General features: G+C 42.6%; 1 protein-coding gene across 4 annotated transcripts in view; it reads right to left on the minus strand.

Moving 5' to 3' along the window:
- Positions 1 to 642: 642 nt before the first annotated feature.
- STX2 (syntaxin 2) overlaps positions 643 to 14,092 on the minus strand; it is a 49,709-nt gene continuing 36,259 nt past the window's right edge. Inside the window, exons 7-11 of one of the 4 annotated variants that reach the window (XM_003276121.2) lie at positions 12,380 to 12,453; positions 12,118 to 12,255; positions 9,505 to 9,615; positions 7,016 to 7,141; positions 643 to 3,027 (exon numbers count right to left, since the gene is read on the minus strand). In XM_003276121.2, coding sequence (XP_003276169.1) covers positions 7,061 to 7,141; positions 9,505 to 9,615; positions 12,118 to 12,255; positions 12,380 to 12,453 — 404 coding nt within the window. In that variant the 3' untranslated portion in view covers positions 643 to 3,027; positions 7,016 to 7,060. Of the gene's footprint in view, positions 3,028 to 7,015; positions 7,142 to 9,504; positions 9,616 to 10,146; positions 10,172 to 12,117; positions 12,256 to 12,379; positions 12,454 to 14,092 lie in introns of those variants that run through there. The other 3 variants (XM_030821690.1, XM_003276122.2, XM_030821691.1) reach the window with 3 other exon arrangements.

The following is a 14,092-nucleotide window of genomic DNA, read 5'->3' on the forward strand; positions in this document are numbered from 1 at the left end:
ACCTCGGTTTAATCCACTTTTTAAACTCATGAAAGGATGTGAGTGTAGATTTGCTGAAGACATTCATAAAAAGTCATTTAGGCAATAAATACTATACGAGTACAGTGTCTTTAAAAAGCATAAATATTGACTGTACACGTCAAGACTGATTTGAAAGGAAATTCATTCTGGGAGAAAGAGAAATAGATTAAAATTAACATCTAGGGCTCTGTCTCCATGAATTAGTTTTCTCCAGTTCTATCTTCTCTTTTTTTTAAATCGTGGTTTTCAAGTGTCACTTTCCAATATGCTCAGAATTCAGTTGAGGAAAGAAATTCTACTTAATAAGAAAAACCCTGAATGAGGATTAAGTATAGAGGATAAATAACTCAGAACATAGTGAGGGGCGGGCAGATCCCCCCATTAACAAATGGAATGTGTCAAATTGACAAAGAATTCAAACAGAGTGACTTTGAGATAAAGCCCAAATTCGCTGAATTGGTATCTGTTAGAAACAGCAAGAATTCCAGCAAGTCCCTTAATACATGGTACTGACAACTGAGCCATGAACAACAGAAGCTTGTAATATAACATTAATAATCAAAAAATTACCAAATACTTCAAAAATTACATCATTACACATAATAATAGCCACAAGAGCAATTTTCCTAGTAGAACAATTTATTAATGAATATGCAATAAAATATCTCCCCAAAATCTTTCCGGAAATGACAAGGCAGGAAGTGAATACTTTTATGCTTCTCTGGAAATTTTTAATGTAAACATGAAATATTTGAAGAACCGATTAAAAAGCCACAAGTGAATCTGTAAATACATTTTTAAGTCTGACTTCAAATCGGTACATGAGGCTTAGACATACACGTCATTGGACAAGTGACTTAAATAGCTAAATACAAATCAAATAGCATTTTCTTAACTTCAACTATAAAAACACAAATTTCAGTGGGTACTGCAAATCTAAGAAGAACAACTTGAAAAATACCATAGTAAGTGTTGTAAAAGGGGAGGACTCATATGACGGATGTTGAAGGAATGGTGGGACATCACGGGAGGCAGGTCCCCCCAAGGACATGATTCCACAGAGGCGTGGGGTCCTGTTGCCACCAGCATGATCCTGAAATACTGAAAACCCTCAAGACAAGTGATACCTTCAACATAGCCACAAATCAGTAAGCACATCCCACGGCAGGGTGTTTAAAGACCAAAAGAAAAAAAACAGGCAGAATTCCCCTAGTAACTCTGCCACACAGTGACCACCAGCGAGTGATCCAATGGACACGTCATGGATGAGGGAGATTCAGAATTGTGTTAAGTAAGGGACGCGGCTTCTGAGCCGTTCAATATTCTCCACACCTGTTTGGAATCAGGCATCTCTACATTAGTTTCAAACCAAACGGCGTTAAAAGTCACATGCTTACACCACCACATGCAGGAGTAACAGGAGTTTACGATATTTGGGGCATCCTTCATGCACTCCTTTAACATTCTGACTAGTGACTCTCTTAACAGATGTCCACTCACCAGTTCATACATTTTACAATTCCAAAAATAAGTCATATTCTTCTACTAAAAAAATGAACAATAAAAAGGTTTAATGATCATGAATCCCTATACAATTTGGAAATTAACTTTTAAAGTTCAGCAAAACATTAGGTACTTAACAACATGTATGTCATCTGTACAATAGTTTAAATTTGTAAGAATTACTCCATGTCTCAGGAATAATTTCCTCGAGTCCCGAGAGTACTGAACCTCAGTTTCATCACCGCCTTAAATTCAGACTTTATTCATGTAAACTGGGAAACTCGAATTTCCTATTTAGTGAAAAGAGACCACGGTCTTTAAGTGCAGTAACCATTCATTATCCCGGGGGAGGGAACAGGCGGAAATGGAGCTGAGGCCGAGGCTTTTCTGGAGGGCACCAGCACATTTAAACTCACAGAAGGCACTTGAGGGCTTTGAGGGGCTTTGCACCCAATGTTTTCTGTGACAATGGGAAACTTTGTAAACAATTGTACAAAGGTGGCTCCAACACCATGAAGCTTCCTGTTTCACTCAGAAGGCCACATTCAGTATATAAAAATGGGGTAAATTAAGATGCTAATATATTAAACAATTTATAAACATTTAAAATTACAGATATCTTACAAAAACGTGATAAAAATTATTTCTTCAAACAGGCAATAAACATAACAGTATAAAAGGTCTCTTAATTAGCACATACTAGCTGGGAGAGGGAGGGAAAGGAAGCCTTAGACCTGAGATCTAAAAGCTTCAGAACGGCCTGCCCGGTGGCTCACGCCTGTAATCCCAGCACTTTGGGAGGCTGAGGTGGGTGGATCACGAGGTCAGGAGTTCGAGACCAGCCTGGCCAACATGGTAAAACCCTGTCTCTACTAAAAAAAAAAAAACACACAAAAAATTAGCTGGGTGTGGTGGCACACGCCTGTAATCCCAGCTACTCGGGAGGCTGAGGCAGGAGAATTGCTTGAACCCGGGAGGCTGAGGTTGCAGTGAGCCGAGATCACACCACTGCACTCTAGCCTGGATGACAAAGTGAGACTCCGTCTCAAAAAAAAAAAAAACAAAAAGAGCTTCACAACATAAAGCATTCCTTCCTAATTAAACTTCATGCACATTTATAACACTGAAATATTTTTAATATTAAACTGTTCAATATTTTCTTATTTCAAGGCCAGTGAGAGAAGTCTCACACTGCTCACATTCTGTAGTGTGTCATTCAGGGTCATGCATCACACCCACTGTGCTTACAGCGCTTTCACCGAACAAGACGTTTGGTTGTGCTTCTTCCGTGAACTCATACATTAAAAGGTCAGCACTCGATGCCGGGTTACAGCGTCTGAGATTCATTCACGAAATGACAGGATGCTGATTTGGTTGCAGATGTGGTCTGAGTCTCAAGGATAAATGGCTCTTGGGATATGGTTGCTATGACAATGTTGTTGCTAGGATAATTCCAAGGATCACAAGCAAAACAATTACACAAATAATAATGAACATCATTTTCTGCAAGATAAAGAAAAACATTAATTTGCAATGTATCAAAGAAATCAACAATGTCATTTGCTAACTAATCCTTCTGGGATTTGGGATAGTTTAAAAAATACATCCATTATCAAGAAAGGACTCCTCCATGTCATAGAAAAGAATGTGATCTTGGCTCACTGCAACCTCTGCCTCCCGGGTTCAAGTGATTCTCCTGCCTCAGCCTCCTGAGTAGCTGGGACTACAGGAACCCGCCACCACACCCAGCTAATTATTGTATTTTTAGTAGAGACGGGGTTTCAGCATGTTGGCCAGGAGAGTCTCGATCTCTTGACCTCGTGATCCACCCGCCTCAGCCTCCCGAAGTGCTGAGATGACAGGCGTGAGCCACCACGCCCGGCCAACACTTTCTTTTAATCATAATAAAACTCCAGGATTGCTGTTAATTGGATGAATTACACATATTTTTAAAACTTTAAACGAATTTCTTGTTGGCTGAAAAATCCTATTTTTTCTTTCTTTTCTGAAAGGAGGTGTCACTCTGTCGCCCAGGCTGGAGAGCAGTGGTGCAGACATGGAGCACTGCAAACACATCATCCTGGACTCAAGCAATCCTCCCACCTGTGTCCCAAGGAGCTAGGATGACAGGCATGCACCACCATGCCTGGCTAATTAAAAAATATATTTTTAAGAGATGGGGTCTTGCTATGTTGCCCAGACTAGTCTCGAACTCTTGGGCTCAAGCGATCTTCCTGCCTTGGCCTCCCGAAGTGCTGGGATTACAGGCATGAGCCACTGCACCTGGACTTATCCATTTTTTACATTTAAACATGACGAACATGTGTAAGAAATCAACAAGACATTCATTCATTCTTCTACTGCACTGATGGTCTCGAAGCAGGGCGTGACACAGCATTTAACTTTTTAAAAATTAACAAGTATCCTCACACAAGGGAAAGCGAGGCCACCTTTGGCTTAATAAATGGAGCCTCCTCCAGGAAGCTTGTCTGAGGGAAGGGAAGAAAGACACGGCAGGAGGCACCGCGCTGTAGGACTTTGAGTTCTCTTTTTGAACAGCAGAGATCCATCATTTTAATTACAGTTCCAAATGTATGAGTGCCTTTACCTAAGAAATCCTGTTTGCTGAGCCTGGACAGCTCCAAGACTGCTGGCTCAGTCAGTTACGCAGGGTTATCAAGAGGTGCATGGCAGGCCCCGGTGAGCCTCCCAGTGACTCCTCAGGACCAGGGAGAGCTGCCTGCAGGAAGGCCCCTCCCTCAAACTCTGGTTCCCTATTAACATCACACATATTTCCTGCAAAGCCCCAGCCACTCTCTCATCCTCTACATGCGCTCCTACACCCCTCTCTCAGCACCTTCCTAGAGAAACGTCTTCTTCCTTTTCTCTGGGATGTCTTCCCTCCCTCCAGAGGGAGGCGCGCGCCCTCCCGCTCAGCAAGTGAGTGTGCTGGCAGCTGGGCCACCAGGAGTCAGCTCCACGCAGCGCGCTCTCATCTCCTGCTGCTGTTGCGCTGCCTGCCACGTGTCTGGGTGCTCGACGTGTGTGCGCTTTCCTGCCACATCTGGCTTTCAGGATGACTGTCAACTACATGGAGTCTAGGATACAGGACTCAGGAGTCATCTAATCTCCTGGAGAGGGCACACCCTGGGGAGTCCAGCTCCAGGTCGGGGCCAGGGCCCTCTCACCGAAAACCTGTAAGACTCCACCTGTCTCCTTAAAGCAGCGCATCCCACCCATGCTCCGGGGTGACGGGCCTGCACCTGGCACACCCTGCAGGGAGGGGCAGCACCCAGCCCCAGGAAGGCCAATTGCTAAAGGGAGAAAGGCTATGTTAACATTTTAAAAGTGAAATTAAGGACATTAACCACTGCCTTCCTATGCAAAGATAACTGCTGGTCCTTCTATGTTCATTCTTCTTTACAGACACTAGGGTGAAATGGCCAGCCAGGCCCAGGGCACAGGACTTCAAGCCCCACTCCCCAGGGGTCACACTGAGAGGAGCCTTCTTTTAGTCAACCTTAATGCCAAGTAGTGCCCATGAAAAGTAGCGCATTTCACTGTGTCCACGCTAAAAATAGTAATTTTATCTTTAGTGTAACCACATTAAACTAACCGTATTATAGCTACTAGGAAAAAACTCAGAAAGTACATGTTAGAATCATGAAAATATGGAAAAATACTACTATAACAATGAAGAAAAATCACGTACAATATTTTCAGCAAAGCTAAGAAGAAAAAAATAGAACATCTTGCCTAATGAACATCCTACACAAACATCCTGCCTAATAAAAATAGACTGTAAGAGAGTTCTGACTGCCAAATAATGGAATGTTAACACACGCAGCATCCCAGAGCTCCTTATGGAGTAATTTCAGGTGTAATTTTGTGGCTTTTGCATAAATGTCAGAAGACTAACGTGAAAACTCATCTGGTAGCTGTGTATGGTAAGCGTAACAGATGCTCACATTAAGGTATCAATCTCTTGTTTTGAGATGGTCTCACTCTGTCACCCAGGCTGGAGTGCCGTGTGCAATCTAGGCTCACTCTAGCCTCGACCTCCCCAGGCTCAGGTGATCCTCCTGCCTCGGCCTCCGGAGTAGCTGGGACTATAGGCGCATGTGCCACCATGCCCAATTAGTTTTTGGATTTTTTTTTTTTTCTGTAGAGACAGGGTGTTGCCATGTTGAACGAATAAATCTTAAAGATTACAAAGCAATAATGTGACTTAACCATGCTCATGATTCCTTTCTGCTGTATGTTAACTTTTTAAAAAGCCTTGGGTGACTATCAAGTCTGCAGTCACTTCCATAACCCAAGAATAAATTCATCGGGGATGACTTGCCACACTCTAGACACCTGGGAACAGTTCACAACTGTCTAATACAAGAATTTTGCCAAACAAACATTTACAGAGAAATCACTGTTGTGTCCACCTGTAACACACCGACAGCATTCCCGCTTCAGGGCCAGTGCAAGGATGGCTCCCAATGTGCGGGGAAACCATAAAGCCCACTGAAGTTTAGGAAAGGGGACACTCACACCGCGAGCAAAGGCAATGATTCTTTAAATAAACTGATATCTTTTATATTCAGAATTCTTTAAGAATTAACAGGCATGCTAACTAAATATAATACGTAATTTTCCTTTTAAAATTAAGGGAAATATTTTTAAATAAAATAGATACTGCCTATAGAAAGGCCGAAGGATTTTCCTTTCAGTCAATGTTTTTCTCAGCGTTAATGCATGCCCTCGATTCCATAGTAAAATGATGCGTTAGTGTATTTCATAAAGTACCTTTCAGTGTTGCAATTACTCTAAAAGTTAAAACTCAGGAGACAAAACATTACAAGTTTTTTAACTGAGAATTAATCTTCACCGATATTTCTATGACATTTAATGAAGGACCCACTACATGTAAAGAGCTAATGGTCTCCTTAGATCAAAAACAAAAGATTCAGGCTGAGTACGGTGGCTCATGTCTGTCTACAATCCCAGCACTTTGGGAGGCTGAGGGCCAGGAATTCAAGACCAGCCTGGGCAATACAGAGAGTTCTCATCTCTACTAAAAATATTTTTTTAAAAAATTAGCCGAGTGTGGTGGTGCACGTCTGTAGTCCCAGCTACTCGGGAGGCTGAGGTAGGAGGATAGTTTGAGCCCAGGAGGTCAAGGCTGCAGTGAGCCATGATCACGCCACTGCATTCCAGCCTGGGTGACAGAGCAAGACCATGTCTCAAAAACACTTTTAAAAACGGGGTAAGAAGGTAGCCTTGGTTTAAAAATGAGTTACCACCCAGCCTATGTTTGTTCTCAGTAAACACAGTGGTTGGGCACGAGAATCAGCACACAGGCAGATGTATCACTAGATGGCATTATCTGTACTGCGTGGCTGGCAAGCTTTTATTAGTTTTATGTCTATTACAATTAAGCAAACACTATTACTGGTTAATTCCAAAAGTTAGTAAGTAATTTAGTTGATGAGTTACTTACTCCCACCCTGGCAGAGAGGCATGCACACTGACGTCATCCACACCATCATTTGCCAACTGACAAGCCAATAATTAGAGCGATTACGGCAACCAGAACCACTGACACAGCAATAATTATCCACTTTTTCTGTCAAAGAAAAGCAAGCTGATTATATCATGCATGGTTAATTTCATATTGCCACATTAAAAGACATCCTTCACTTAAAATAAAACGACCTGGCCGGGAGTGGTGGCTCACGCCTGTAATCCCAGCACTTTGGGAGTCGGAGGCGGATAGATCACCTGAGGACAGGAGTTTGAGACCAGCCTGGCCAACATGGCAAAACCCTGTCTCTATTAAAAATACAAAAATCAGCCGGGTGTGGGTCTGTAATCCCAGCTACTCAGGAGGCTGCGGCAGGAGAATCGCTGGAACCCAGGAGGCGGAGGTTGCAGAGAGCCAGGATCATGCCACTGCACTCCAGCCCGGGCAACAGAGCAAGACTCCATCTCAAAAAAAATAATAAAATAAAATAAAGCAAAACACCCGTCAGAACTCACTTTAGAAGCTAAGTTACAGGACACTGCTTAATACTGCTGCGCGGTTTCTTGAGAGTGACTTAGTAAGGTCAGACTGCTTGGCGATAAGCTGCTATGTAACTGTTATTTCAGGTTTCATCCATGCGGACAGCACGACCATGTCATTTTGCCACATTTCTGATGACTGAGACATGCAGTTAGTTTTCCGCACGTACAGAGGTATGGGCCTGCTAGCTCAGTGGCGGAGAGCCCCGCTGCCTCGTCAACGAAGCCCCTACACACTCAGTCCTCGGCCTTTCGCTCCTTCTTTTATGTTCTTGGCAGTTACTTCTTCACTGCTCCTGACACAGCACACAGAAAAAAAAACCCTTCTACAAACATTGCCTGGCCTCCCTCCGAGGGCCACATGGCTCCCCAGGAACAAATGCAGGAACTAGGAGTGGGGGCGACCCACACCTGAGCCAGGGGCAGCAGCAAAGCATTTGGGCGGCAAGGGGACAGGGAGACAAGCCAGGAGGGTTCCATTAGCAGGCATCTAATCAAAAAGACAGTGTCATTTCTGAAACAGGCATCATGCCTCTGACAAGTTTATACGCCAGGTACCACACAGACCCCAAGCACCTCACAGAGCCAGGCTTGCTCATCCACAGAGGAGAATGAAGATGTATCACACCCACCACCTTCCTCCTTTGTAAAACCAATGAACTTCCACTATCGTTTTCACCAGACTGACGTGTTCAGGTCATGGAGAAAAGGAACAGGACTGCCTTTTTTTAATGAAAGCTGACTTGGGCCTGGACTAAGTTAAGCACTTTATACAGGTATCTCTTCATCTCAATTTTCATTAGGGGCCAATTTTTTTTAAAGCAATAAATGAAATAACGTGAGAAACCACGTCTGGCATTTCAGAGATGACGAGCATACTTAGACATACCCAGGAAAAGTGGAGGGTGTGCCCTGGCGGCTGAGCCTGCAGCCCAGGGGTGTGTCTCAGGGCCATCACCTGGAGGTGCATCCACACACACCGTCTCACTCCATTTTTTCCTAACATGGTGAATATCAGCATCTCTGTGTATTAGCACAAGGAGGTGACAATGTGGAAAACCCATAATCTCTCCAGTGTCAGAGGCACTATCATAAGATGCCTAAGTTAGGACAGTAAGTTTTAAATTTTTGCCTCTGTAACAAAATATCACACAGGGTTCCCTGAACCCTTTTTAATGCAAAGTCTGTGCATCTTGAGTGAAAGGGGCTCCCTTCTTTTGAGGATCCCTTTAAGTGGGTGCTACCTAAGACTGCAGGTCCACAGTCTCAAATAATTGTCTTCTTTCCTCCAAACCAAGAATTCACAAATAACCTAAATTAAAAATAAATGTTCATTGCATCAAATGTGTAGCCAACAATTTGGTGCCGGGCACCGTGGCTCACTCCCAAAGTGCCTGTAATCCCAGCACTTTGGAAGGCCGAGATGGGCGGATCACTTGAGGTCAGGAGTTCAAGACCAGCCTGGCCAACATGGTGAAACCCTATCTCTACTGAAAATACAAAATTAGCCTGGCGTGGTGGCGGGTGCCTGTAATCCCAGCTACTCAGGAGGCTGAGGCAGGAGAATCACTTGAACCCGGGAGGCGGAGGTTGCAGTGAGCCAAGATCATTCCATTGCACTCTACTAGCCTGGGCACCAAGAGCAAAACTCCAATTCAAAAAAAAAAAAAGTGCTGGGATTACAGGCATGCCACCACACCCAGCCCTAGGGTTTCCATTACTTAGAACACAAAAGGGTTTATACTACAAATAATTCATCTAATAAACCTTTTAAATTTTTAGCAAAAAGAATTATTTCCATTTTAAAACAAAACATTTATTTAATTATTTCTTGGAATACCTTTTAGGCAGGCTTATATCAATGTATTACAACTTGAAACCAAATGAAGAGAAAAACACAGCTTAATTCTTCGAAGCCAAACTCACCCTTCTCGCCTTGCTCTGATATTTGATAGCTTTTTTTGTTTCTTCTTTAGCGTGTTCTACATAGTCTGTGGCATTCATAATGTTTCTTTCTATGTTGTTGATCATTTCACCCTTAAAACAAAAAGTTTCAAACTTAGAAGACATTTTCAAATGGCTTAATTATGTATCTTTAAGACAACCACAGAACAAAGTTTTTATATAAACACAATGTGCATGTAATGGATACTGAGGTTTTTTTTCACATTTACAGAAAGATAAAAGATGAGGCCATTATACATGTGCCAGTGCAAAGCAATTAAAACTCAATTTATATTTTAAAAAGAACAAAAAAGAATGGGCCACCATGTTGATAATTAAAGGCATCTCAAGTCAATTCTGACATACCTTTAACACGCGGACACTTTCCACAGATGGCAGGGTGAAGGGAGGCAGCCAGCTTTTGGTTGAACTAGTATTTTACCATTATGCACAGACAGACAATGTACAAAGAATGACATCTTTTCCACAAAGTAGAAAATTGTAACTACTTCTTCAAATCAGTAAACTGAGCATAGCTCACATCTGACACTCAATTGACTACATTCATGAGCAAAATGTAAATGGAGGTGAATTCAGTAAAGTGTGAGGGAGGAAACGTATTACCTGGTTTTCTGTCCACAGACACAACCTGCAGCAGTGAATCATAAAGCATTGAAGAATGACGGAGAGTTAACTCAGTCACAAACTTCAACTTACTAGTAATCTCTGACTATGCATACATTTGCATTAGATGAGTCAATATAATGCAATACCAACAGACTTCTAAAAGGAAACAGTGAAACAAAGCCAGGGATACAGCCATTTTTCTAACGGAGCTTAATGCAATGCATTTGGTATAGAGCAATTACAGTTGAAGTCTAAGGTACTACAAAAGCTTTAGTAATTACAGAAATCATCTCTCGTGCTTTCTGTCCAGCTGGTTTCCTTTGGAATGCTTCCTGTAAATAAGTAACCAATGGTAATCAGACTACCCACACTCCACTTATCATATAATGAATGGCAACGGGGCCTCAAAATCAAAAAGGAGTAAGATCGTCCCATCCCTGCCCTCTGTGTAGCTGTTGGTTTCCTCTAGCAAATGCTTATAAATATAAACATTAGCCGGGCATGGTGGTGCACACCTGTGGTCCCAGCTAGTCAGGAGGCTGAGTTAGGAGAACTGCTTGAGCCCAGGAGGCAGAGGTTGCAGTGAGCGAAGATTGTACCACTGCACTCCAACCTGGGAAACAGAGCAAGACCCTGTCTCAAAAAAAAAAAAAAAAATAGGCGTGGTACCTGAGTTTTTCACACACATTCTCATGATAAAGTTCCTCAAAATGAACAGTGTTTCTTAACAAGGTTGCTGAAGCAGGCAGGAACAATCCTGTGTGTGGATGGATTCCTATCCTTACACAATCCAGGCAGTCTCAGAAAATAAGCCCATCAGATGTGAACCTACTTAGGGGATGACTCCAGCCAAAACAGATCCAAAACCAGGCTCAGGACACGTGAGGAAACCATTTACTTAGGATGGTTCGATATAAATGCTTCCGCTTCACCTGGTGGTCAGCTGAATCCTAACCAGCAACAGAGTCTTATCTCCGTGGTATTTGAAAAAATAACGAGAGGACCTTATTCAAAGACAAAGAGCGAGTGTGAACATACCCATGCACATCACAGAGCATGTGATCTGTGATCCATCCTGTACTTTACATGGAGTTCAATATATACATACATATATATATATAAATATTTTTTTTTTTTTTTTTTTTTTGGAGACAGGGTCTCACTCTGTCACCCAGGCTAGAGTGTAGTGGCGTGATCATAGCTCACCACAGCCTTGAACTCATGGGCATAAACAATCCTCCCATCTCAGCCTCCCAGAGGAGTTTTCTATTTTTTAAGAATTGCATTAACTCTTCGGTTCACTCAGAAGGGCCTTTCCACACCTGCTCTCACTCCCTGTCTGTGTTACTGGACAGATGGGAAACCCCGTGTAACAGGCACAAGCTTGTATCTGTGTCATAGATTGTATCCCCACTTGGGGTTGATTCTTTCAGACATTTCTCCTAGTTATTACTGTAATATATGCTCCTCATAGAAAATCTGAAAAGAAATACTTTTAGAGAAGATTAAAATTCCCATAGTCTCACTGCCATTACACTGTTTGGTATACGCCTTTCCTTCTGTGAATACTGTTTTATGGAGCCGAGCTCGTGCCACATGTTTGTGTTTATGTATGGGCATACACAGAAGATCTTTGTATCTCCCTTTTCTCTTAATTCTAGCACAAACATCTGCATATTTCAGTAAGAATTCTCCATGAACAAAGTTTAGGTTGCCTATGGTTGCCTAAAAGGCTGACCTATGAACACTCCATGATTTAATCAACTGAACCAGTCCCTTCCTGTTAACAGTTCAACTGTTAAAGCTGCTTCCAGCATTTCAGCATCACATTTAACACTGCAATTAACTTGAATTTGGTGGATCCAAAATAACAGCTTTCCTAGATACATCCACTAGATAGAGTGGGATGCAGTAAGATTTTACATATGACTGACATCTCTCTTGGAGAATGCAAGAGTCTGTAACTACCTGAGTCTCCACAAACATAGCCATGTCCATGAACATCTCATGCAACTCTCGGATGCTGGTCTCCAGCTTCATGATGTCCTTGTGACGTGACTCGATTTCGTTGAGAGCTTGTCTAGTAATTTGTGAATCTGATATAATCTTGGAAAAACAAAAATAAAAGATAATATTAACAAACTTACGATGGGTGTGGACGTTAAAGGGTTTTTAAAAAGCTCTGTCTACAGAAGAGGACACGGAGCCACAGGGCCACACCCCCACTCACGTCGGAAGTGAAGATGGATGGCTTCCCGCTCTCCAGCATCTCTTCCAGCTCGTCGTCTGTGGTGGTTCTCCCAGCTGAAAGACCCGCAACCACAGCCCCACTCAGAATGCAGCGCAATTTAAAAACAAAGCCTTTTGCAACCATAAGTTACAACTACAATCGTAGTTGTTAGCATTTTTCAATAACTTTCTTAACCTTTTCTTAAGCAGATATTGACAATGAGAAATGAACCTAAGATTGAGGAACAGGAAGAACTAAAAATACTCCGAGAAACTTTATAAACATTTTAATATTAGTGAGAAACAACTGCAGAAAGGAAATCGGTAAACAATGTTTCGGCACACTGGTTTCCCTAAGAGTTTAACTCTGCCTCAGGTAAAAGGGGGTTAAGCTGAATGTAGCATGTATTAAATGGGGATCAATAAAGTCCACGTAATAAGAGTCAGATGCCTGAACACTTTCCATGTTTTGGAAGTTAATGCTTTCCTTTTGAGTTAAATGTGTAATGACTTCTAAGAAACACGTACACAGGATTTTGGAAACCTAATTGTTAATTACTATTTTTCATAGTTTGTGCCACAGAAGACAAAAGTAAATGAATAAATGTCATAATTCAAATGTCATCTAATAAGCAGCATTATTCATAATTGCCAAAAAGTGGAAACAACGCAAACGTCCGTCCCCAATGCCTGATGGAGCAAACTGCGGTCTAGCTGCACACTGACATATTCAGCCCCGACGCCTGACAGAGTAAACTGCGGTCTAGCTGCACACTCTTGTACGATTCAGCCACAAAAAGAAAGGACGCTTTTGGTTTTTGTTGCTTTGTTTTTTGAGACAGGGTCTCACTCTGTCGCCCAGGCTGGAGTGCAGGGGCACCATCGCAGCTCACTGCAACCTCTTCCTCCCAGGTTCAAGCAATTCTCATGCCTCAGACCCCTGAGTGGCGGGGACTACACGCGTGCACCACCACGCCCAGCTAATTTTTGTATTTTTTGGTACAGGCGTGGTTTCACCATTTTGGCCAGGCTGGTCTCGAACTCCTGACCTCAAGTGATCTGCCCGCCTCAGCCTCCCAAAGTGCTGGGATTGCAGGTGTGAGCCACCATCCCCAGCCCTTTTTATTTTTTTTAACAGAGATAGGGTCTCACTCTGTCACCCAGACTGGAGTGTAGTGGTGCAATCTCAGCTCACTGCTGCTTTGACCTCCTAGGCTCAAGCAATCCTCCTGCCCCAGCCTCCCAAGTGACTGAGATTATAGGCACACACCTATGCCTGGTTTATTTTTAAATTTTTTTTTACAGAGATGGAGTCTTGCTATGTTGTCAAGCTGGTCTTGAACTCCTGGCCTCAAGTGATCCTCCCACCTCGGCTTCCCAACCAACATGCTGGGATTAGTATACATGTGAGCCACCACACCCTGCCCACCACATGGTGAAACCTTGGAAAAACTGTGTTACAGGAAAGAAGTCAGTCACAGAACACATATTGTATAATTCCATTTATACGAAACATCCAAAATGGGAAAATATACAGGGCTAAAAAGTAGAACGCAGATGCCTTGGGCTAGGAGAAGAGGAAATGGGGAATGACTGGTGGTGGGTGTTAAGTTTCTTTTTGGGTTGATAAAAGTGTTTTAAATTGTGTGTGGAAATACACCAAAAACCACTGAATTGTGTGCTGCAAATATCATTCACACATTAAGAGATTTAC

The sequence above is a fragment of the Nomascus leucogenys genome, chromosome 10 (assembly GCF_006542625.1).
Source record: "Nomascus leucogenys isolate Asia chromosome 10, Asia_NLE_v1, whole genome shotgun sequence".
Classification (NCBI taxonomy): Eukaryota; Metazoa; Chordata; class Mammalia; order Primates; family Hylobatidae; genus Nomascus; species Nomascus leucogenys.